The sequence below is a fragment of the Aegilops tauschii genome, chromosome 5 (assembly GCF_002575655.3).
Source record: "Aegilops tauschii subsp. strangulata cultivar AL8/78 chromosome 5, Aet v6.0, whole genome shotgun sequence".
NCBI lineage: Eukaryota > Viridiplantae > Streptophyta > Magnoliopsida > Poales > Poaceae > Aegilops > Aegilops tauschii.
In genome coordinates, this window is record NC_053039.3 from 282,982,337 (window position 1) to 283,008,061 (window position 25,725).

Sequence of the window (25,725 nt, forward strand, 5' to 3'; positions counted from 1 at the left end):
AAAAAAAGGGGGGGGGGGGGTTTGAAATTGTCTACTATTTTATTTAATTTTACTGTTCATGGCGGGTGTAGATGAGCTCGGGAGCCAATTCGCCCATCTCCCAGCAAGTTAGTTATAATAGTAAAATATATTCAAATGCAGAGAAATCGTTTTCTGTTTTGCTAAATTATTGACCTGCAATGGCAAACATTGTTCTGACGGCAACGCTGTACCAACATTGCAAACATCATACAAATATAACAATATATATGTATAGGACCACGTTTATGTAAACTAAAGAGACAACAAATTTGTCGTGTACACCTACCTATGATTTATTGTTCTCGTGAATACGCAAAGCTTGTGTATCTATTCATTGATAGAAGAAAATGGAATGAGTACAAGAGAGGGTACAACACATGGCATGGACGCAAGAATACGTGGACATGGTATCCGGAGTAGAGACACAAGAGAAGCTCGGCCCGAACAGTGAGAATAGCACAGCTAAACCCACCAAACCTAGAACTGGAGAGGTAGGCTGAACCAACACAATGTCCAACATCTCCAAAGCCAACATCATGGATGCTGCAAGCGAACAAGATAGCGCCTTCAAGAAGGAGCTCGACGCCGTGACTCCGCCACCATTCAATCCGGAGAACTTACCTAGTGATTTCCCCGCCGCCATCCATCCAATTCGACGTCGTGACTTCTTGGAGGCCATGGTAACGCCTCCAAGGAAAACAACAACCACGAGTGCTAGAAGACCGGCAGGGTAGGATGCAACAGCTAGAGGGGATCACCCCGCAACACGCTAGATCGGATCTTGGGAGGAGAGGTGAAAGGGACGAAACCGCCCCGCCGCCACCATCCCCAGGCACAGCGCGACTTCGGAGGAAGGCCCTCCGTCAGCAACAATGCGGGGGTGGTGGTGGTGGAGGAGGGGCCCTTCGATTGTGGTGGCTAGTGTTTCCCCTATGCCGCCAGACGCAAGGGGACCTTCAATGCCTCTCTCTTGCTAGCCCACATTCCTCATACTCGCGCATGACTAGCTCGTAGGGATAAGTTGTGTGTGTGCATTCATAGGAATGAGTGCACGTGGTGTATGTGAGCACCTGTTTGTACCGTGTTTAGAAAAAAAACATTGATACCTTGCCTCCAAATTGATCTTCACATTGGTATATCAAAAATTGTGTGCACAATTTTACCCAAGTTAACTTGTAACTGCTAATATATTCAGTTTGTATACTGACATGATTACCAGTACCTGGCATGATTACATTACATGAACAACCCAAATCGACCCCATAGGCAGCAGCTCGTCCATGGATAAGGGTGATTAGTACACGTACGTCCAAACGTGTTGAGATGGCAGCGTGTTAGCTTGCCCACGCTTCTTGGTGGCTTGGCGTGTGAGGACTAATTAGCAGTTGAACCCTGACCAGGATTGATTGGCATGCTTTAACCAGCTGGAACGTACGCGCACCAGTCTCAACCATTTTCTTTTTGTAAAGTCTCAACCATCATAGTCAGTCAACAGAAATAAAAATATGGATAATGATAGCCCCCATTTGCCTGCCAACTCTGGGAACCACAAGCACGCATAGTCGTGTCCTTAAGATATGTCTCTCTCGTAGTATATTCCTGTTTTTTTTTTTTGGCACAAGTCAGGCCTTCTAAGACGAACGGGGAGGGAGTACTCTACATCTTGAAATCGGGTTACGAAAATACAGTGCTCTATATTTACTCCATTTGTATGTGCCAGGCCCTAGGGAGGGTGAAGTCACTTCGACGACTTGCCTTGCGGACGCGGTTAAATTTTTTTGCAGAGGAAATCATTGGGTTTTCCTATCTTGATATTTTGCTCCTGCAAATAGCTCGTGATGGCGTTCTTTTGCCAGCCCTTGAAGCTCCTGCAAAGCAAGACACCAAAAACATCAGCCTACAACACGATTGAGGTAGCATTAACAAGTGTTTATCGCCATCGCCATCCAAATGAACCCTACACTAAATAGGCTTGCAGCAAGTCATAAATGGACCTTTGAAGCAGATTTTTTTTTTGTTTTGAAACCATACAAGAACAAATTTGGGCAAAATGCCTCCCAATGAAACATTATTTGATTACGAAGAGGAAGGCGAGTATGATGAGATGGTCATGGACGAAAGTTTTTAAATAGTTGCAGAAAATTTCAGCTGTTAATGTTGAACTTCAAGATAAATACGAACCGTCCAGCAGAAAAGAAGAGGGAAAATGAAAAATGAGTGACACTCAACAATGTTCGATGGACATTGATCCAAGAGAGACTTGCCGAACAGTACAAGCTAGTATGAACCAAAAGAACATATACGATATTAAGGAAAACTTATCATGCCCATTCAAGATTCAGCTAGCGTAACATTTGGGTGCATGAATTAGTCACAGATGTGGATTATGTAGAGTGTCTAGCTAGGTTAATAAATGATTTAACCATATATATCGAATAAAACCAAATACCAAAACAAGTATTGAATGTTCTTTTCATAGATTGTGATGGCATGCAGTGCACAGGAACCACACTGAGCAACATTGAAAAGTCAAAAGAATTCCAATACGACCTATTTGCAAGAAAGATTATTTGAGATTTTGCTGTTTGGGAACCGAAACAAGCTTGTTTTCACCTTAAGGTGGGTTGGTTGCTGCTAATTAATCCAGTTTATGAAACTGCTACTACAATTATAGTCTTTTTATAAGAGGTGTCCCAGAAGAAACTGGTTATGCTACTTACTTCTGATCAAGATGTGCTATAACTTCACCACCGGGAAATCCTGCCTTTGTGGCTTCATACGAAACTTTGATGGAATGCTTCCACATCCCACCAACCTCACCAGAACTCTTTCCATTTACTTGAGGTGGAGCCTCCATCGGCAAAGAGTAACCAGACAGGAGATGACCCACCCAGACACCGTCTTTGCTGATAAAAATTGAGCACGTAAACAATATCAGACTACTAATATTTTTCAAGCATGAGAGGAATGCTCACGTCTCTGCCAGTCTGCCCCTCAGTAAATAAGTATATAGAGAACACATAGCTCGGAAAGAGTAGTCACTAAGGAATAGGGCTGCATACATATTCGCTTCAGCATAAGAGACACCAAGAATTTATCGGCAGTTAGGTAAAAATCAGGAATCGATCAAACAATGCAGAACAAACCATTTTTTCTAGTATGGTTATATCCATTTCAACAACAATACGCTTTGTAAACGGCGCAGCTCCGTAATAATAATAATATTTAATAAACTAATAACTACAGAATCATGTTCAAACAAGTTATAAGATGTTCAAAAATGCATTTTGGCACACTGGCATTAGAGCACTGCATATTGGCTACATATTTTGCTTCGAGATCCATGTATGCTATATTTGGTTGTACTATTGGTGAATTTATGTTCTTACACTGTTGCGAAGGTGGCACCACTTGTATTACCTCTCCCCCTTCATCTCTCTATGGTGTTCAGGTTTAAAAAGGAATCATTGTGATCTAAGGTGAATCTCATGGATGTTCCCTCGGATAATATCATCATAATTCGTGATCAATATCAGGGAGCAACTTCACTACACAACATGAGCATGAAAAGAAACAGCCAATCATCTATCTGTAACAGAGTGGGTTGGCTTAGGTCATACACTTTTATACTGAATCATTATTACAATTATAAAAAGCATTGTAAGTCCAGAATTCGAGGGGCAACAATGTGTCTTTAGAAACTGCCTGCAAGAATAATTTCACCTCAGTGCTTACATGACAATATCCATATGGCGAGGGGCATAGTGACCACCACCGATACCTAGTAGAACCTTTTCACCACTCCTGCATAACCAGAAATGAGGTTTAGAGCCTTAAGAAGAGAAAAAGTAATGAATGAATACTTGAAAGAAAAAAAGGAAGGTCGCCATTTCAGATACCAAACAAATAAAGTATGTCACTGATAAGATGCAACCCTGGTATGCAAGAGCATAATATAACTTAATTATGTCAATGCAGAATGATACAGGTTTCACAAACTAAGGTCAACTGAATTGTGGCACATATTGCTAAAGGACCAATGTTTGTGACTTTATAATTTCAATTTTTTACTGTCTGGACCTCTCCTGCAGTTTTCGGTTCAAAAGGAAAACTATTTTGTGAAGCATAATATTTTGAAAGTGAAATTATTTTCCGTTTATGATAACACTGATCCATCTATGTCCTGGTCTGTCGAGAAGTAACATTTTTACATACTGACGGCCAAAATTAAGTGCTTGACTGCAAGCATTTAAGGAAAACCTATATCTAGTGATGCAGGGAGTATAGAAGACTGTGAAGTCATAAATCTTTTGACTAATACATTGTTGCAGAGATCTAACATTTTATTCGCGCAATTTTGAATTTGAGTTGTCAAATTCCAATCATCCTGATCCCCAGAGAAAGTTCCTGTTGAATATTAAATCACTGCTCACCCCCATAAAACATAATGAATTACTGCAAAGATTCTAACCAGCCATGCAACCACCTCACTGAGACTCCAATAATGAGAAAAGAATATGTCAACATACCCCAGCCAAGTTCCAACAGCATTTCCTTCCTCAAGGCCAAGACCTTTCCATAGAACCTGAAATGATTGGAGAGCTCAGTTCCATGTTCTCCTATGTTTGTCTTTACTTTTGAAACAAACAAGTCTCAAATGTACATGAGATTAATATTTAGAAACTCATGAGCCTGCGGTTACTTTAAACAGTGATAAGAGTGCATTTTTTGCAAGTTCTTACCTGCTTCTACCACATTAGGAATTATGGTGACAATTAAAACAAGTTCTGCACATTGGGTAGTTGCCTAATTGGTACTACTCCAACAGGTAGTCAGGTACTATGCACAATTAAAAGAAAAGAAAGTTTGACAGTCAAGAAAAAGGGTGAAAGCTGCATTTTAGCTGAAAGGTATTGAATATGGACAATGCGCCAATAAGTGTCAATGCTTTGCTGTACTAATTTCAACCTATACATCATACATGCATTATGACCTTTTCCTGGAGGGGGGACGGGGCATGGCATGAGATCTTGCAGTTCGAACAACAAAACCCTTCGGGTTCTCTTGCGAATCCACAAGAAGGAACAAAGTACATGACGAGAGAGGGAAGGAGGGAGGGAGGGGGGGGGGGGGGGGGGGGGGACTCAACTAGAGCAATGGCCTGTGCAGCATCTTGTCTACCCCAGTATTCTTGTGTACTTCCTGACATACAAACATTCACATTAGCTATTCTGGTACAACATATTCATTGACAATAGCATAGACTTGCTTGTTTTGCATTTATATGCAAATCAACTGCAGGAGTGGCCACCTGCTGCTTTTATATCAGGAAATTCATATGAGCCCAATGTAATCACTTTATTGTATCTCGATCAGCCAGTTTTTTCTGTGCAGTATCTTTTGGAGGAGTTGATTATCTGGTTCATTAATTGGTTTTCATGTTGAATGCAAGATGTTTTACAGATGTAGGTTGCCTGGCTGCTTGGGCTGCACAAGTGTGAATCTTTTGACATGATAAAATTATAGTCCAAATAATAAATGATCTATCTTTTGGATGTTTAAGATTCGAAAGTTCAAATAATAATATAAATGATCGTTGGCATTTAGCACCTAATTCTTCAGCAGAGATACTGTGGTATCCTCATTATAGTTCGTGTTTGTTTGTTTTGTGAAAGAAACGTTAGAGCAGAGCCCAACCCTACACAGCATAGGTTAAATAGGCAATTGTCCCTGAATTTAATTCTTAAATATCAAAGCACCAGTCCTTTGGCTGCACTAAGCAATAAAAAAAAGCTTATATGAGTTTATCCGAAGAACTAATGCACAAAAAATGTAAGGAAATAAGGATGGATATAAATTTGTACCTATCTCAACAAACATCGTGGGTGTACTGGTAAGTGGTCCATGGTGAGTAGCTTCAAGTGTAATCTTCAAAAGCAATCAGTATTAATATCAGTTGATTCAGAAATAGAAAAGGCATCAAGGAAGCAACGTACCTCAAACTCTGGAACAAGACCTTGGTCGGCAGCAACCTTTTGCATCAACCGGAACCATGGGCCAATTCGAGGGTTTGGCACCCCTGCCCATCCAGGCCTCCCTCCTTGAGGGGGGGTCTCATCCTCCCTCAGATGTGGCACACCTTCAAAAGCACGTTCACAAGAATGAGCATACCATCAATTATAAAACAAAGATTGTGGTAAGAAGGAACCACTAAATTAGTAATCAATATGCCTGTATGCATGTGGGTTGAAAAGCATGGACATTGCTCACAAACCATGAAACCAAACAATCGCAAGCTGGGAATATAATTTATTGCCTGTATGCTAGAAGAAAAAGTGCAGTACCTTTCGAATATATTAACAATTTGTATGTGGTATCATATTTATGTATTTAATAGGATTTTACACATAACATATCAAGCTTTGATTGCACCTGTGTGTTAAACAAAGATACAGACAGATGAATGCAGAACCAACCGATTGGATGGACAGTGAGTGCAGGGCGGTTGGAGACTGCAGTGTGTTTGCTGAGGAATATGACCTCAGAAACAGCCTCTCCAGTGGCTTCCTGCCACCGACGGTCAAGATCATCCTCTGCAACAATGCTGCGTTCATGCTTCAATAACCTAACATTCCCATTTGTAAAGCTCTCCATCCCCTCCTAAAAACAAATATCAGCAACAGTTAGTTGGGAACTATGCCACAAACACATTTTTCAGATACCTTACGAATAAATAAAATAAGGATAAAAATTGCAGGTAACTTTAAATGAGATCAGAGCCAGTGGAACATAATGGACCATTGCTTTGTTACATTACATGATCCTAGATCTCTGTACACCAGTGAGGTATGCAATTTACTAGGGTATACTCGTGGATACAAAATTCTAGCAACAATGCACCTAATAAACAGTTTGTTTGTTACTCCCAGATTGCTGTCACTGCCACTATGTTGCCAGCAACAGTCATTCCAGAAACCGAAATAGTCTCCATAACACAGCTTTGGCAACAAATTTCTATTTAATATATCAAAACCTAGAGAGTATAGGTTGAATCTATTCTTCAGAATCTAACCACATTATTTTCGTTAGACTAACAAAAATAATGATACAGAATACAGTCAGAATAATTTTATTGCACGCATTCTAGGATGACATTTATCCCACATGGAGGTTTTTCAGTAGACAAACAAAAAGCGAAATTCTGGCCTTCAAGAAGCAAATCGTGAGGCAGAGATTTTTCTCATTGAACGAGCTTCCTGCTTCACAGCCGCAACTATTTATCTATTTCTAAACGCTAGGCACTGTGCCAACCCTAACCGGCACCGCACTCCGTCGCTACTAATAATCCTTAGTCAACGGCAAAGTTAATCTCGCGATTGATGCATACAGATTGCCAAGAACAGCGTGTACAGTCGAATGTGCTCGAAACTGAAAAGGAGTTAGATTGATGGGTGATGGGAAGAGCTTCCTCACGGGGATGGGCGGGCCGGGGGACCAGCCAGGCATAGCCAGGAACGCGGCGGCGGGGCCGATGGACGCCGGGTCGGACGCCGTCGCTACCACGAGAACAACCATCTTCTCCGACTCCCCTCCTTCTCCGGCTCTGCTTCTCGCCGCCTCAAGCTATGGCTTTGGTGGTTTATTAATTTCTGGGGGAAATCTTCGCGCCGTAGCCCGCAGGTATGGGTTTTCAGGGGGCAGTGCACGCCTGTGTCACGGGTCAGAACAATACGGGCCGTTTGCTCGAACGTTTAATGGCTGAGATTAAACGGACAACACTCGGATGCGTCCCGTGCAAGTCACAAACAAGCTACTCGTACTCATTACAGCATCTATAACCAAACCCCATATCCGCCCCGGTCATTGTTAGGACGAAAAAACATCACACAACCAGGCTCCCCTCGACCGGCCCAAACGTCGAGACTGACCGGCGGTCTCCATATCCGGCCATACTTTTCTCTGTTTCGAATCAAGAGACAAAGATAGATCCTTGGTAACGATAAAGAGGGCGGATATAGGGACGCCCGGATGCGCCCGTCACGTCGGACTGATTAATAGGGCCCGTGTCAATTTGTCATATTCGTCCCCCCCTCCTTGCCGCTCAAGCACCGCCACCGGACTTTAGAAAAAAAATGTACCCATTCAAATTCAGATAAAAAGAAATCAAAAATGATTTAATTTAAAAAAAGAGCCAAGTAGAGCACCGTCATTATGAACCTTGTATGTTGATCCTTCAGGAAGGGTGCAATGATGACCAAAGATTACGGCTTTTAGACGACGCGGCTATTTAAGTCAGTCGTGTCGCTCCTCGCGCGATGAGGTGGGACTAAACACTCAATCCCGTCGGTTCAACACGAATGTTACATCTACACTGGAAATCTTAAGTAAAAACAATTTATTTGATGTTTTGACAACCCTGCCGGTCCAACATGGACTAAAACATTCAAAATGATTGGTGTGCATGTGTTTGCATGTATTTGGTGTTTTAAAAATAGGTTTTGCGGTTGCAAATGACAAAAATTGAGGCTCGCCCGGTCGCTATTCGCGGGCGCGTCCGCAGACGTATAAGGACCCGTATTAGGCAATTCCGTTTGTAGATGCTCTTAGGCCATAACATATGCTTCCTTGTTTCCTCGTAACTTGGGTCAATTTTCTTAAAAAACAATAGGTTTATTATAAAAGTTTATCGAAAGTACAAACCATCTGAGACGTAATAAAACTACATTGAGATTGTGAGCCCACTGAACGACCGCTACTACCGTTAGAATGAGCCGCCACCACGCCGCTGTCGTCGCTCCTCTACCGGAGCCGGCTTGATCTTGTCGATAACAGTTGGGAAGTCTTCATGCACGTGCCTCTAAGGACCAGCGTCTTGGAGTCGCAGTCATCGTCGTTAAATCCTTGCATAGATCGGAAGCACCTGACACTAAATCTTGCCACATAGATCTGAAGAAACAGTTCGGTGAATAGTATCAATATTATTGAAAAAATGCTACAATCACTATTGGAGGTTTTTAATTTCCTCTTCCGCCAGTCAAAAAGAAATATGAAACTCTTATTGTTGGGGAGATGCATATCCCCATTGAGGTAACCTAGTGTTATACGAAGATTCTTCGATTTCATGTTATTCGGAAATAGTTTGTTAATAAGACTTGATCAACCTTATTAATGGATTCTTTTTTAGAGGCATGTGGTCGATGAATTTAGTAAGCACAACCTACTGTACCCACTTTTTACTCTCTTTTATTTAAAGTTGAATAAGGTAGAAATGCAATGATGATCCTGTTTTCTGAATTATCCGTGCACTAAAAATATCCTAAAAATAAAAAAATTCAAAATGACCTGAAAATTTAGTATGATTTTTCTGTAATATTTTAGAATTCTGACAGTGAACACACCCCAGGGGATGCATCTGTGAGCCACAAGCTCACAGGGCGCGCCTAGCCCCTAGGCGCACCTACTAGGCTTGTGGGTCCCACAGGGGGGCCGCACTTATTCCAGCCACCCATTGCCTTCTCCTTCCTCCAGAAAAAAAATCACCATTGCTTTCAAACCCGTGTTCTTGCTCATTCTCCTGCGATTGTCGATCTCCTTGCTTGGAGCTCTGTTTCCGAAACTGTTTTGGGGGATTATTCCTTGGTATGTGACTTCTCCAATGGTCCAATTAATTTTTGTTCTAGTGCTTTATGCTTTGCAAATTTTTGTTGTTGTAGTGACCATGTATTGGAGCTTGCATGTTGAATTTGTTTGGTCCAAAGTAGTTTTGATGCATGATATAGCCTCTAGACAGTTGTGAGAGTAGTTGTTATCAATTTTGTTAAGTTTTATTCACTTTATTTTTTAGGTACTAAAAATTTTAGAAATTTTTAGAGAAAAAGGAAATGCTCAAGTGGAGGTTGAGAGGTTCTTCGAGCCGGGGTCGTAAGGAAACCCTGAAGCCCAACTACAATCTTCCTTGTGCGGCCGAGGTGTGACCGTATGAGTGGCCATGTGACACGTTCTTGAAGGATGCGGGAATTTTCGAGGATTTCTATTATTTGGCGAACAATGTCGGCATCATTCCCTTCCTCGAAGATAAGTATGACCAATACCTCCTCCTCACTAATACTTTCGTGTAAAACTTATGTTTTGATGCTAGGAGAGATATACCCAATGTGTCATTCCATTTATATGATGTTCCTAAAGAGATGACACTTGAGCAATTTTGTGAAGTTTACATGATTCCCAATGAGGGTATCCCCCTAGAGCCACATCCTAGGGACCAAAGCTCGGTATGGTGGTCCGAAAGCAGAGGTGTGTTGCCCATGTAGCACTTGTGTGAATTCAGTTTCAAGACCTCGGTCAATCGTGGAAAATAATCTAACTTGTATGGGATGTCAGTCACATATACTAGGTGGGTTCATCATGGTGAACCTGTGAATGTCAATGTCACTGACTAGGTGGAAGCCACAGATCACCATCTTGAGCTATCTAATATTGAGGAGGAGGATAAGGCCTTCTTCCCCGCAGCAATCGCCAACCTCATCATTTCCTACACACGACAAAAATAACGATAGAAAATGTAATTTTTAAGTGGGGATCGAGTTCTAATACTATCTAAGATTGATCCTAAAATATTACTTTGAATCATAACGTGCAAATCGAACGTAAAATCAAAAATATTTGCATCTCATGGATGAAATCACCATAAAAACTTGCAAATGAACCATGGATCTGAGGAGAAACTCACCAAGGATGAAGATGCATGGATCAAACAAACAAAATCCTCGAAGAAATGGAGGATTTTAATTAGGGTTTGAGAGAGAGAGGTGAGAGGCTTGGGCGCTTGGGGAGGAAGAAGAAGAAACCCCTGCGTCGGCGGCTTCATTATATGAAAATTTCGATCATACGACCACTCATACGGACGCGGGCGCTCGTATGGAACATCGTCGTTTGTTCTGTATGCTGAAGACGTGCGAGGCAGAGCATCAAACAACCGTCAATACGGGCGCTTGCCCTTGATACGTCTCTAATGTATCTATACTTTATGAAGTATTCATGCCATGTTTACAACATTTTTATATGGTTTTGGTATGATTTGAATGGAACTAACCCGGACTGACGTTGTTTTCAGCAAAACTATCGTGATGTTGTTTTTTGTGCAAAAATAAAAGTTCTACAAATGCAACGAAACTTTTTGATGATTTTTTTGGAACAAAAGAGGCACTAGAAGCTTCGTGGGAGGACCATAAGGTGAAGGAGCTGAGCACAACCCACCAGGGCGCGCCAGGTGCCTTGCCCGTGTGTGGGTGTCTTGTGGCCCCCTCGAAGCCCATCTTCGCGCGAAACCGACGCCAAAAAATCCTATAAATACAGAAACCCCCAGAAATAACCCTAGATCAGAAGTTCCGCCGCTGCAAGCCTCTGTAGCCATGAAGAACCAATCTGGACCCTGTTTCGGCACTCTGCCGGAGGGGGAAATCACCACCGGTGGCCATCTTCATCATCCTCGCGGCCACCACGATGAGGAGGGAGTAGTTCACCCTCGGGGCTGAGGATTTGTACCAGTAGTTATGTGTTTAATCTTTCTCTCTCGTGTTCATGACTTGGCACGATCTTGATGTATCGTGGGCTTTGTTAATATAGTTGGATCATATGGTGTTTCTCCCTCTCTATCTTGTTGTGATGAATTGAGTTTTCCCTTTGAGATTTCGTTATTATCGGATTGAATACTTTTATGGATTTGAGAGCACTTGATGTATGTCTTGCTATGAATACCCGTGGTGACAATGGAGTATCATATTGATTCACTTGATATAGGTTTTGGCACTCAACTCGCGGATTCCCGAGGTGACATTGGGGTAATCTATGCATAGGGGTTGATGCACGTTTTTGTCCTTGTTTATCCGGTAGAAATCTTGGGGCACTCATTGCGGTTCTTTGTGTTGGATTGAGTATTATGAATCTAAAATTGTTTGATGCATATCGTATAATCAACTCACGGATACTCGCGGTGACATTGTAGTATCCAGGTGACATTAGAGTTGGTTGATGTGTATCATATGGTGTTATTTTAGTACGAACTCTTAGATAGATTGATTGGAAAGAATAACTTGGTGTTATTTTAGTACAAACTCTTGGGTAGATCGATCGGAAAGGATAACTTTGAGGTGGTTTCGTACCCTACAAACAATTTTGTCTTATGTTCTCTGCTAGATAAGAATTTTGGAGTGATTATTCATTGCACGTTAAGGTATGGTTATATGATCCAATTATATTAGCATTGTTGCACTGGTACGCGTCGGTGCTATACAAACGGTTTTTAACCCCTTTCCGCAACGGCATTTGAAACCGTCGCCTAGTGAGTGTGGGCGATAGGGGGGTCCTTCCCACATGACCCGGAAACCGTCGGGGATATGCCCTCCTGGCACACACGCTCGGCAAAATGAGGTCGTGTGCGACCGGAGAGCGCTCAAATACGGAAATATGTACAGTAGAGCTAGAAAAATACAATTATACAGGCGAAATTGTTTCCGATCGCAAGTACATCCCACACAGTCAGTCCCCGCTAAACGTTTCCGTTCGTATGTACACCCCACACAGTCGCTCCAAGGAAAACGCTTCCGTTCACAGGTACATCACACACAATTTTTCCGTTAAATCGTTTGCGTTATTGAATGCATCACACACGATCCGTAGAAGAAACTGTTGGGGAACGTAGTAATTTCAAAAAAAATCCTACGCACACGCAGGATCATGGTGATGCATAGCAATGAGAGGGGAGAGTGTGTCCATGTACCCTCGTAGACCGAAAGCGGAAGCGTTAGCACAACGCGGTTGATGTAGTCGTACGTCTTCACGATCCGACCGATCCAAGTTCCGAACGCACGGCACCTCCGAGTTCAGCACACGTTCAACTCGATGACGTCCCGCGAGCTCCGATCCAGCAGAGCTTCGCCGGAGATTTTCGTCAGCACGACGGTGTGGTGACGGTGATGATGTTGCTACCGACGCAGGGCTTCGCCTAAGCACCGCTACGATATGATCGAGGTGGATTATGGTGGAGGGGGGCACCGCACACAACTGGGAGAGATCAACAGATCAACTTGTGTGTATAGAGGTGCCCCCCTGCCCCCATATATAAAGGAGCAAGGGGGGAGGCCGGCCGGCCCTTGGGGCGCGGCAAGGAGGGGGGAGTCCTCCTCCTAGTAGGAGTAGGACTCCCCTTTCCTAGTCCAACTAGGAAGAGGGAAGGGGGAGGAAATAGAGGGAGAGGGAGAGGGAAAGAGGGGCCGCGCCCCCTCCCCTAGTCCAATTCGGACTCCTCATGGGAGGGGGCGCGCCACCTCCTGGGCTGCTGCCCTCTCTCTCTCCTCAGGCCCACTAAGGCCCAATACTTCACCGGGGGGTTCCGGTAACCCCTCCGGCACTTCGGTTTTCTCCGAAACCACCCGGAACACTTCCGGTGTCCGAATATAGTCGTCCAATATATCGATCTTTACGTCTCGACCATTTCGAGACTCCTCATCATGTCCGTGATCATATCCGGGACTCCGAACTACCTTTGGTACATCAAAACACAAAAACTCATAATACCGATCGTCACCGAACTTTAAGCGTGCGGACCCTACGAGTTCGAGAACTATGTAGAACCAATAGCGGAACCTAGATGCTCATATTGGCTCCCACATATTCTACGAAGATCTTTATCGGTCAAACCGCATAACAACATACGTTGTTCCCTTTGTCATCGGTATGTTACTTGCCCGAGATTCGATCGTCGGTATCTCAATACCTAGTTCAATCTCGTTACCGGCAAGTCTCTTTACTCGTTCCGTAATACATCATCCCGCAACTAAGTCATGAGTTACAATGCTTGAAAGGCTTATAGTGATGTGTATTGCCGAGTGGGCCCAGAGATACCTCTCCGACAATCGGAGTGACAAATCCTAATCTCGATATACGCCAACTCAACAAGTACCTTCGGAGACACCTGTAGAGCACCTTTATAATCACCCAGTTACGTTGTGACGTTTGGTAGCACACAAAGTGTTCCTCCGGTAAACGGGAGTCGCATAATCTCATAGTCATAGGAACATGTATAAGTCATGAAGAAAGCAATAGCAACATACTAAACGATCAAGTGCTAAGCTAACGGAATGGGTCAAGTCAATCACATCATTCTCCTAATGATGTGATCCCGTTAATCAAATGACAACTCATGTCTATGGTTAGGAAACATAACCATCTTTAATTAACGAGCTAGTCAAGTAGAGGCATACTAGTGACACTCTGTTTGTCTATGTATTCACACATGTATTACGTTTCCGGTTAATACAATTCTAGCATGAATAATAAACATTTATCATGAAATAAGGAAATAAATAATAACTTTATTATTGCCTGTAGGGCATATTTCCTTCAGTCTCCCACTTGCACTAGAGTCAGTAATCTAGATTACACAGTAATGATTCTAACACCCATGGAGCCTTGGTGCTGACATGTTTTGCTCGTGTAAGAGGCTTAGTCAACGGGTCTGCAATATTCAGATCCGTATGTATCTTGCAAATCTCTTTGTCTCCCACCTGGACTTGATCCTGGATGGAGTTGAAGCGTCTCTTGATGTGCTTGGTTCTCTTGTGAAATCCGGATTCATTTGCCAAGGCAATTGCACCAGTATTGTCACAAAAGATTTTCATTGGTCCCGATGCACTAGGTATGACACCTAGATCGGAGTACAACGTGATATAGCTTTAGCACTCAGCTACCCCATTACACAACTGTACCAGCACCAAGTTTCACATGCAACATGTAGAACCTTTCGAAATTAGCATCATAGACGGTATAGACAGATGCATCTCATCTGGAAAACTGCTGAAGCGGAAGGTGAATATTGAGCCTTCATTCATGTTGAAGGTCTTTGCAAATTTAGGCCAGTGCCTGTGGATGATTGACCATCCGTCCTTCGTCCTCTTCAGGAACACTTCAATATTGAACCGTGGGTGTTGTATGAAAATCTTCCTCGCCTCTTGACCATATAGGTGGTTTGAGAGGTAATCATCAGTGAACTGCTTTGGAAAGGCCTGAAAACAAGGATGTGCATAAATATCTTCTCTATATTGGAAATGGGGCAAAGGAATAAAAAAAGGCAAGGTATACTAGTTAGTACCATCTTGTAGTGAACTGATGTCTTCTTCATTGTGCAGACAAAGATCTTGTTGTTTTTTGTTGCTAATTTCTTTATCCTAACAATCTTTCTGAGTTTCTTGATTTGATTGATATTCATGGACAACTCATTTCCCCATATGCAAAAAGGGTCTAACAGTGGGTCAAAACCTCTAAAAGCAGGACCTACATGTGCAAGACCAAATTGTTAAAAACATAAATATTAGAATGGTTCCTGCAATTGCACAATAATGTGCTATTAGACAACGGACCATGCACGTGCTAACCTCGATTGTAAACCTCAGTGCTTCCCATTGTTTCCCTGCAACACATATAAGGTAGTTAGTCATCAGGTTAAGTAAGGGTTCGCATGCTATCAGTAAAATATGTTGATGAAAAATAAGCACATTGCAAATTCATTAGATTAATTCAAGCCACATGGAAACCCATTTATCCAAACCAAACATGATTAAGAACTAGGAAATATAGCACTTGTATAAAGCGTGCGGAGAATGTCAAGAGAGGGCGGGGTAGACCGAATTTGACATGGGAGGAGTCCTTTAAGAGAGACCTGAAGGATTGGAGTATCACCAAACAGCTAGCTATGGACAGGGGTGCGTGCAAGCTTGCTATCCATGTGCCAGAGCCATGAGTTGGTTGCGAGATCTTATGGGTTTCACCTCTAGCCTACCCCAACTTGTTTGGGACTAAAGGCTTTGTTGTTGTTGTTGTTTTTATTGTTGTATATGTTTCTCATGTATTAAGTGCATCCAAATTTGATTTATTTCTCACATGGTATACAATAACAGAATGCAGCCACAACAATTGGACATCGCATTGCAGAATTGAACCATGCAGTTAATTAAACACCACAACAAATGAACCAAATATTAACTGAGCACCACATTGCACAATATAACATACTCCTAATAGAAGATCAGACAGTTAACCAAACCAAGCATGGTTAACAACTTGGAAATATAACAATTGTATTTGTTTCTCATGTATTTACTACGGCCAAATTCAATTTATTCCTCACATGGTATACAATAACAGAATGCACCCACAACTATTGAACATCGGATTGCAGAATTGAACCAAACAGTTAACTAAACACCACAACACAAATGAACCAAATGTTAACTGAGCATCACATTGCACAATGTATAACCAAACCAAGCATGGTTGACAACTTGAAAATATAGCAATTGTATTCGTTTCTCATGTATTTTGTAAAGATAAATTCGATTTATTTCTCACATGGAAGACAATACAAAATTGTAGCCTGAAGAATTGAACATCATATTTGCAGAATTGAACCAAACGGTTAACTAAAGACAACAAGTAATTAAGAAAACAGTTAATAAGTGAGCACCACACTGCACGACATATAGAACATATACACTAGAGCAACAGATTGCATGGTAAAATTACATAGCACAATTCACTAGAATTTGTGAAGGAAAGGCAAGAGCAGCACACGCAACGGGTAAACCGAGCATGCTTAACCGGCGTAGCTAGCAAATGGCAAGGTGCTCCTCCAAGATCTGGGGGTCGGCACGAATGGCAGCCATCGCGACCTCATCCGCGCGTGCAGCCGCGATTTGCTTCTCCGCTGCCAAATGCTCCTTGAGATCCTGGCTAAACTGCGTGCACCATGGTTTAGGGCGGCACTTATTTGGTGGAGGGGTCGGTGATTTGGGTGGAAGGTGCCGCTCTCGCGCCGGCGGTCGGGGCATGTGGGATGTGGAAGGAGGAGGAGGATGGGGGTCGGGTGTGGATTACCTGCCTGGATAGACGAGGCCGAGCAGCGTGAAGGAGGGTCGCCGGCGAGGAGGCGGCGCTGCAAGCAAGGAGTGAAGGTTTCAACTTGGAAAGGAAGGCGGAAACAGGGGAAATGTGGCTTTTGGTAAGGGAGAGGGGGCGGGGAGGTAGATATTTCCGCGGAAGCCGAAAATTTGGAATCGCTTCAGCGAAAAAACTGGCGCGCAAAGTGTCATCAGACACGGTCCCTTATTCAGAACTGTGTACGATATGTGAACATCACAAACGATTCAGATAGTTTAACCCGTGTGTGATGAGTTTGAACGTCAAAAATTTTGGTTCGAATTTCCATGGTTACAGTGGTCATCCACGTCATTGCATAAATAGGGTACACAAATGAGACTACAACACACCCACACTTCTTAATCGAGCAAGTTCAGCAATTAAACAGAGCTAGCTGACCTAAACATTACTCTAAAAAATTAAAGACTGGCGCTCTTAATTAAACAAAACAAAGAGTACTAGTACTACAGCTGGTGCTCGTCGATCTCCGCCGCCGCCTCCATGTCCAGCTCGCGCCCGACGGTCTCCTGGGGAAGGGGCTCCATGGCATCCATCGCACCATACTCGGCAAACATCTCGCCATCCGTGTCTTCCATCTCTTTGGAAAAGGCCGCCACGAGCTGGGCGTGGGCGGCCATGATCCGGGCTTGGACGAGCTCCGTCATCGCAAGGTATGCGGCGGAGGAACGGACGACTGCTCGCACGCTCTCGACAATTGCCAGCTCTTCGGCCGTGGGTTGCCGACCGTTGTCGGAGAAGCTTCGTCCGATTTGTGCTGTAACCGCTACGAGCTGGGCGTGGGCTGCCTCCATCAGGGCTAAGGCCACTGCTGCGGAACGGACAGCTGCTGTGCCACTCTCGCCAGTTGCTATCCCCGAGGTAGATGTTGCTGGCGCCACCTGAGAAGCAACAACGGCCGTTTGGGCTGCCTTGGCCGTCCGGTCGCAGATTGCGGCCGCGCTCATGCTCCTTGTTGGCACGCGCATGGCGGCTGTGGCCGCACTCTCGCCGGAGTGGGCCACCGAAGTTGCCCTCACAACGCGGGTCCACGAGCCCATCTTTCACCGGCGACGATTGAACAGTGAAATGATATTTGGGGAGCGAGCTAGTGTGCTTGAGATGCTGGCTGTGGACTGTAGCCGATGCACCATCTCGCATAAGCCATAGGCGTACTATATATACACCAACGGTGCTCCAGGATATTTTGTGTTGCATCTCACACTGTTGGTGATAATAAACTGTGTGTGATCTACTTGATTTTTCATCTTCAATTGAATTACATAATGGGGTCACAACGGCAATGGACGGTGTTTGAATTGCTAGACCTTTTATCTGCAGTGAACACACAACTATATGTGTGTCGTAAAAGAATTAGAATTATTCAGGGTTCGTTTGAACATTTTATACATTAAATTGGTTTTCTAGCCATTTCAGGTGCACAATTCAAAATTAAACTACATGCACATGCTCCGGTGCACCAACATGGGTTGTAAAATCATATATGTGTCCATGGGTTTATGCTTATGTCCCATGCAAGAAATGGGGATGAAATTCAAACACCACGGCACCGTGGCTCTCTGGCAAATGTCAACGTACTTGCGTTTGTAATTCTAGTAAATCCAAAACTCGTCTGAAATTCATGAAACTTGGCACGCTATCATGGAGCAGCATCAACATGCCGTGGTAAAATTTTTATCCCATTTGGGGCAGGTTGGGTATATGCTTCTCACAAACCAGAGCTTCTCACAACAAGCATGATGGTTTCGGTAGGGAACATCCCACCTTTGGGGACGAAACGATATCCATTGCCTCTTATTGCTTTCAAATTTTTTCTCGTGTCAACATAGAACAACAGGAGTGTTGTGTCAATTTTTGGGATTTTTCGGGGTTCGTTTGGACATTTTTATGCATTAACTAAGTTTTCAATGCATTTATGTGCATAATTCAAATTTGAACTACATGCACATGCTCCAGTGCATATAAATTGGTTGAAAAATCAAATATGTGTCCTTGGGTGCATGCTTAGGTCCCATGCAAGAAATGGTAATGAATTTCAAACACCAGGGCACCATTGATTGCCGGCAAAACATTGAGATACCTGGTTTTTAAATTCTAGTAAATCCAAAACTCGTCTGAAATTCATGAAACTTGGCATGCTATCATGGAGCGGCATCAACATGCCGTGGTAAAAAGTTTGTCCCATTTGGGGCAGGTTTGGGTATATGCTTCTCACAAAACCAGAGCTTTTCACAACAAGCATGAGGGTTTCGGTAGGGAACGTCCCACCTTTGGGGACGAAACGATATCAATGGCCTCTTATTGCTTTCAAAAGTTTTCTCGTGTCAACATAGAACAACAGGAGTGTTGTGTCAATTTTTGTGATTTTTTGGGGTTCGTTTGGACATTTTTATGCATTAACTGAGTTTTCGATGCATTTATGTGCATAATTCAAATTTGAACTACATGCACATGCTCCAGTGCATATAAATTGGTTGAAAAATCAAATCTGTATCCTTGGGTGCATGCTTAGGTCCCATGCAAGAAATGGGAATGAATTTCAAACACCAGAGCATCGTTGATTGCCGGCAAAACGTTGAGATACTTTATTTTTAAATTCTAGTAGATCCAAAACTCGTCTGAAATTCATGTAACTTGGCATGGTATCATGGAATGGCACCCGACATGCTGTGGTATTTTTCGTGTCCATTTTGAGAGAAGGCGCACTCGAATAATGACAGCCAACAAAGGCATTTAAAAAAATAGCTACCACTTTAATATCTCAAATGTTTGTATAATTCAAACCGTGTGCGTTCTGTTAACCATTCACGTGACGCCACGTGTCTTGGTTTTAATGGCTGTAGGAGGTGCCGTGCGGACAGCTGCTTGACCTTGACTGAATGGGATGCGTGCAAGCCCAGTCTGGTCCACAGCCTGACCGAGAGGCGTGCAAGTTGTCCTCGAATGCGCAGGCTCATCGGGAAGCGTGCGAGCTTTACGCTGCACAGGCTCACTGGGAAGCGAGCCCTTTGACTTCCATGGCCGCCCGCCTTCCTCTCCGTGTGCGCGCCCCCCTCAGCGGCATGGGACGCCGCCGTCGAACGCTACCTCAGCGCCGCCAGCTGCCGTCCTCCCGCGCCCCGCCCGTCGATCCCGGGATGACATGATGCAAAGTGAGAGCAGGATTTGTGCATCTCTTCAACGCAAACGGTTCTTTTGGATGACCTGTGTGCAACCACGTACAAACAATTTGGTAAGATTTGCATCTGTCATATTGGGTTTGTTGCCATTTGTCAAACTGAAAAGATTGACATTTGTTGATCTAGTAACATTGCCATTTGTCAACCTTGTAACACTGCGATTTGTCAAAATATGAAGCTAAAAATTCAGTATTAAGCATAGATTTCATTCATAGATTAAGCAGTCGTTCTTAATTTATACAAACAGTTCAACTCGACAGCTAAACCGACCAAACTTTTTCCCAATTGTTGCCAACCACGTACTGAAATAGCTAGTTCAACTATATATACTAGCTAATTTTAAGTACGTTGTACAGTTCCACCACATCTATAGTCTGATGAACTGAACAAAATAGCCCCTAGATACTACTACTACTGTGAAGGGGCTTTATACTACTTCCGGCTGCCTCTCCTCTGCCGGGCGCGCACAGTACGAGGAGGAGGAGGACTACGAGCCTACCGACGGGTTGGGCAACCGCAATACGGTGCCTGCCGCTGTTGCAGCTTCAGCGACGCTCACCTCGAATGCCCTCTGCCACTCCAAACGACCCCTCTTGAAGCGGTGGTTCTCCTCGTAGATCTCCTGATTCCTCGCCTCTGAGGCGGCGTGTGCCACGGCCACGGCGGCGGTAAGGCTCTTTACGTGCTAGACGAGGCGCTCCTCATCCTCCCGCAGGAACTCGGTGTAGCACGCAAGGTCGCTGACGCACGTGCGGGCATCCACCTTCGCCTCCCACCTTCGGGCGGCGGTGGCGGAGCGGGTGATGACCCCGGCTGTCGACGGTGGGATGGCGGCCACGGCGGCCGACAATGGGGTGGCGGCCACGACCATCACCTCCCGCCTTCGGGCCGCGGTGGCGGAGCGGGTGATGGCCACGGTGGCTGGCAGTGGGGTGGCGGCCACGACGGCCACCTCCCGCCTTCGGACCACGGCGGCGAAGCGGGTGATGGCCCTGGCTTTCGACGGTGGTGTGGCGGCAACGGCGGCCGGCAATAGCTGCCGACGGGCACCGGCAGCGGAGCGTGTGGTGGCTGTTCCGCGCTGATACGTCTCCAACGTATCTATAATTTATGAAGTATTCATGCTATTATTTTATCATTCTAGGATGTTTTACAATCATTTTATAGAGACTTTATATCATTTTTTGGGACTAACCTATTGACCCAGTGCCTAGTGCCAGTTGCTATTTTTTGCTTGTTTTTTACATCGCAGGAAATCAATACCAAACGGAGTCCAAACGCAATGAAACTCCACGGAGATTTTTCGTGGGCCAGAAGACATCCATTGGGCCAGAGCAGCACCTGGGGGATGCCCCGAGGGGGCACAACCCACCAGGGCGCGCCAGGCCCCCCTGGCGCGCCCAGGTGGGTTGTGCCCACCTCGATGGCCTCCCGCACCCCCTCTTTGCACTATAAATTCCCAAATATTCCGAAACCCATCGGGGTTAACCTAGATCAGAAGTTCCGCCGCTGCAAGGTCTCTGTATCCGCGAAAACCAATCTAGACCCCGTTCCGGCACCCTACCGGAGGGGGGAATCATCTCCGGTGGCCATCTTCATCATCCCGGCGGCCACCACGATGAGGAGGGAGTAGTCCACCCTCGGGGCTGAGGGTTTGTACCAGTAGCTATGTGTTTAATCTCTCTCTCTCTCATGATCTATATCATGGGCTTTGTTAATATAGTCGGATCATATGATGTTTCTCCCCTCTGTACTCTTGTTGTGATGAATTGAGTCTTTACCCTTTGATGTTTTGTCTTGTCGGATTGAATATTCAGAGATGAGAACACATGATGTATGTCTTGCAGTATGAATGCTTGAGGTGACAATTGGGGTATCATATTGGTTCACTTGATGTATGTTATGGCACTCAACTTGCGGATTCCCGCAGTGATATTGGGGTAATCTTTGCATAGGGGTTGATGCACGTTTTTATTATCTTTTCTCTGATAGAAACTTTGGGGTCTCTCTGTAGTTCTTTGTGTGGATTGAGTATTATGAATATGAATTTGCTTTGGTGTCATTCTAGTACGAACTCTAGGATAGATCGAATGGAAAAAATAGCTTTGCGTTATTTTAGTACGAACACTTGAATAGATCGATCGAAAAGAATAGCTTTGAGGTGGTTTCGTACCCTACAAACAATTTCTATCTTTTGTTCTCCGCTAATAGGAACTCGGGAGTGATTCTTCATTGCACTTTGAGGGATAATCATATGATCCAACTATGTTAGCACTGTTGGAGATTGCACTAGCGAAAGTACGGACCCTAGGCCTCATTTTCAAGCATTGCAGTACCGTTTTTGTGCCCTTTTACTATTTGCTACCGTGCTGTTTTTATTTATTCAGATTATAAAAATATATTTCTACCATCAATATTACACTTTTATCACCATCTCTTCGCCGAACTAGTGCACCTATACAATTTGCCATTGTATTGGGTGTGTTGGGGACACAAGAGATTTCTTGTATTTGGTTGCAGGGTTGTTTGAGAGAGACCATCTTCATCCTACACCTCCCATGGATTGATAAACCTTAGGTCATCCACTTGAGGGAAAATTGCTACTGTCCTACAGAACTCTGCGCTCGGAGGCCCAACACGAGTCTACAAGAATAAAGTTGCGTAGTAGACATCAAGCTCTTTTCTGGCGCCGTTGCCGGGGAGGTGAGTGCTTGAAGGTATATCTTTAGATCTTGCAATTGAATCTTTTAGTTTCTTGTTTTATCACTAGTTTGGTTTATAAAAAGAAAACATAAAAAATGGAATTTAGGTTGCATCATATTATTGATCATCTTTATAATATATTTCTTGAAAATGATGGTTCGGAAGATTGTGCTCAATTGTTAGAAGAAGTCAATAAAATGCTTGGCACAAAATATTTGAATTATGAGCATGATTGCAATGTTGTTAGTATGAATTCTTTGAATATCCAAAATGCTAATGATGATTGCACAAGTCATGACAGAAATGTTTCTTATAAGCATGTCACTTTTTGCGGAGTGAATTGGGAGTGCAATTGCACACCAAAAAGGGAAGATAGATTTTGTAAGAAGCATAAATATTTAGAAACGAAAAAACTGCAAGAGAGGCTAGATGATTGTGTTGAAAGATGTAATTTTTTTCGCCATCCTTGTGAACTTTGCAATGAATGTGGTCATTTAAATCTCCAATGCAAATTCTTTCATGATCAAATCGTGTCCAGAAATTGTGATAAATTGATTACCCTTGAGCATCATAAAGAGCTTAGTCTTCTTTTGGGGTATGAAGAAATGAAACATATAACTAAGGGTATTCCAAAATTTAATCTCGAAAGATTTCTTGATTTTGATCTAGAGGAAATTTATATGTTTTGTGCGGTAAATTGCATTGATAATCCTTATATTGCAAACTATCTAAAGTCAAGAAAACAAATAGAATATGAAGGGAGTACTAATGAAAGGGAAAATATTTCCCATTACCCTCCTAGTGTTTATTATGATGAATCAGGTAACGAGGAGATTCTTCCTATCCAACCAATCTCATCAATAAGAAGCTTGAAAAGATTAATTAAACCCACGCATGATGTGGTGAAGAATAAGAAAAGAAGAAAGAATAGAGGTAAAAAGGTATCTATCCCAAATAACATTGCTCCTATTATTGTTGTGCTTCATGAAAATGAATCAAAAATAATTGTGGAAGATGATGCACTTGATGATGATTTTGTTATGCCTATTGCTTTTTGTGATGATTATGATTGGGAGGATAATGATGCTTCTTATAATCTTGGAATTTTTTTTGGCACCAACTTGGGAAATTATGATGATAGCAATTGTTATATCGTTGGTGCTACTCGTACTATTAATGATGAGAATGATTATGCTTGTGATATGCCAAGCCACAAGCTTGGGGATGCTATGTTTGATGAGAATGACATGTTTGAGAATTTATTTGCTGCAATTAATATTTGTCCCAAGCTTGGGGATGCTATGTTTAATGAAGATGATCTTTTTAGTCCCCCTACTTTGAATGATCAAACTTATTATGATGATTACATTGATAAAAGTGGGTTTGGAAGAGTGTCAACTCTAGGTAGTAGTGATCCCACTATTTTGGAGGGTGTTGAATCTTATTAAAATATTGATGAAAATGGATTTTGAGAGGTCATGACTTTATTTAGTGATACATCCACTATTTTGGAAGAGGTTTCTATTGATTATGACAATGAAGTTGCTATCTATGATGATTATTATGATGACATGTATGCCATAGAGAGTAATAAATTTTCTATGCTTGTGGATCATGAAAAGAATGCTTTATGTAATGGTTATATTGATGAATCTATTCATGATGCTACTGAAAATTATTATGAGAGAGGAACTTATGACTCATGATGCTCTCTTTATGTTTCAATTCTTATCTTTTATGCGAGCATCATTGAAATCATCATGCCTAGCTAAAAGGCATTAAAGGAAATCGCTTGTTGGGAGGCAACCCAATACTTTTACCTACTGTTTTTGTGTGTTCACGTTATTATGCTACTGTAGTAATCATGTTTTACTGCTTTTGTTTCAATAAAGTGCCAAGTAAAGCCTTTGGGTTCATGTTGGGTGATAGTTGATTTGACCCTGCTGAAAAACAGAAACTTTTGCGCTCACGAAAATAAGTCTCTTTTCTAACAGAAGAGTGCTATTGAGTTTATTATTTTTTCAGAAGTTCAATATACAAATTTCTCACGTGGTCCTAATTTTTTCATAATTTTTTGAGTAGCAGAAGTATGGTTTGAGTACAGATTACTACAGACTGTTCTGTTTTTAACAGATTCTGTTTTCAATGCATAGTTTGCTTGTTTTCTAGTTTCTATGGCTTATATTGCTCAATATAAATTGTGGATATGATATTCTAAAGTAGGCATTGTGTTGGAAAAATATTAATATTGTCTTTGACAGTACCAAAGTGAAATGGTTTGCTCTTTATCATACTAACCTATCTCACGAAGTTCCGTTAAGTTTTGTGTGATTGAAGTTTTCAAGTTTTGGGTGAGACATCGATATGAGGAAAATAAGGAGTGACAAGACCCTAAGCTTGGGGATGCCCAAGGCACCACAAGGCAATATTCAAGGAATATCCAAGCAACTAAGCTTGGGGATGCCCCGGAAGGCATCCCCTCTTTCGTCTCCAACATTATCGGTAACCTCACTTGGAGCTATATTTTTATTCGTCACATGATATGTGTTTTGCTTGGAGCGTCAATTTATTTTGATAAGATTTGCTTGATGTTATTTAGAATAATGTTTTGCATCTTTCATTTCAATAAAAATGTAAAGGATAGCCTTCACCATGCTTATTTTGCAAGTATACATGTTGCTGTTTGAAAACAGAAAGTTTATCGATGTTGCAAAAATTCCCTAGGAAAGTCAGAATGTGATAAAATGTTGAAACTTTTTGTATAATAAGCTCTGATAAAATTTCTACAGTGTGGTAGAATTTAATAATGTTTTGATTTGAATAAGTATTGATA

At 42.8% G+C, this 25,725-nt stretch overlaps 1 protein-coding gene across 1 annotated transcript; it reads right to left on the minus strand.

Moving 5' to 3' along the window:
- Window positions 1-1,515: 1,515 nt before the first annotated feature.
- Window positions 1,516-7,742, minus strand: LOC109762799 (D-aminoacyl-tRNA deacylase). The gene is made up of 9 exons (XM_020321674.4): window positions 7,495-7,742; window positions 6,498-6,681; window positions 6,018-6,160; window positions 5,886-5,949; window positions 5,171-5,223; window positions 4,551-4,606; window positions 3,757-3,825; window positions 2,742-2,927; window positions 1,516-1,889 (listed from the first exon to the last, which is right to left on the minus strand). Exons 1-9 carry the CDS (start codon window positions 7,594-7,596, stop codon window positions 1,790-1,792), a joined length of 957 nt encoding a protein of 318 aa, XP_020177263.1. The 5' UTR covers window positions 7,597-7,742; the 3' UTR covers window positions 1,516-1,789.
- Between the last annotated feature and the right edge of the window lie 17,983 nt (window positions 7,743-25,725).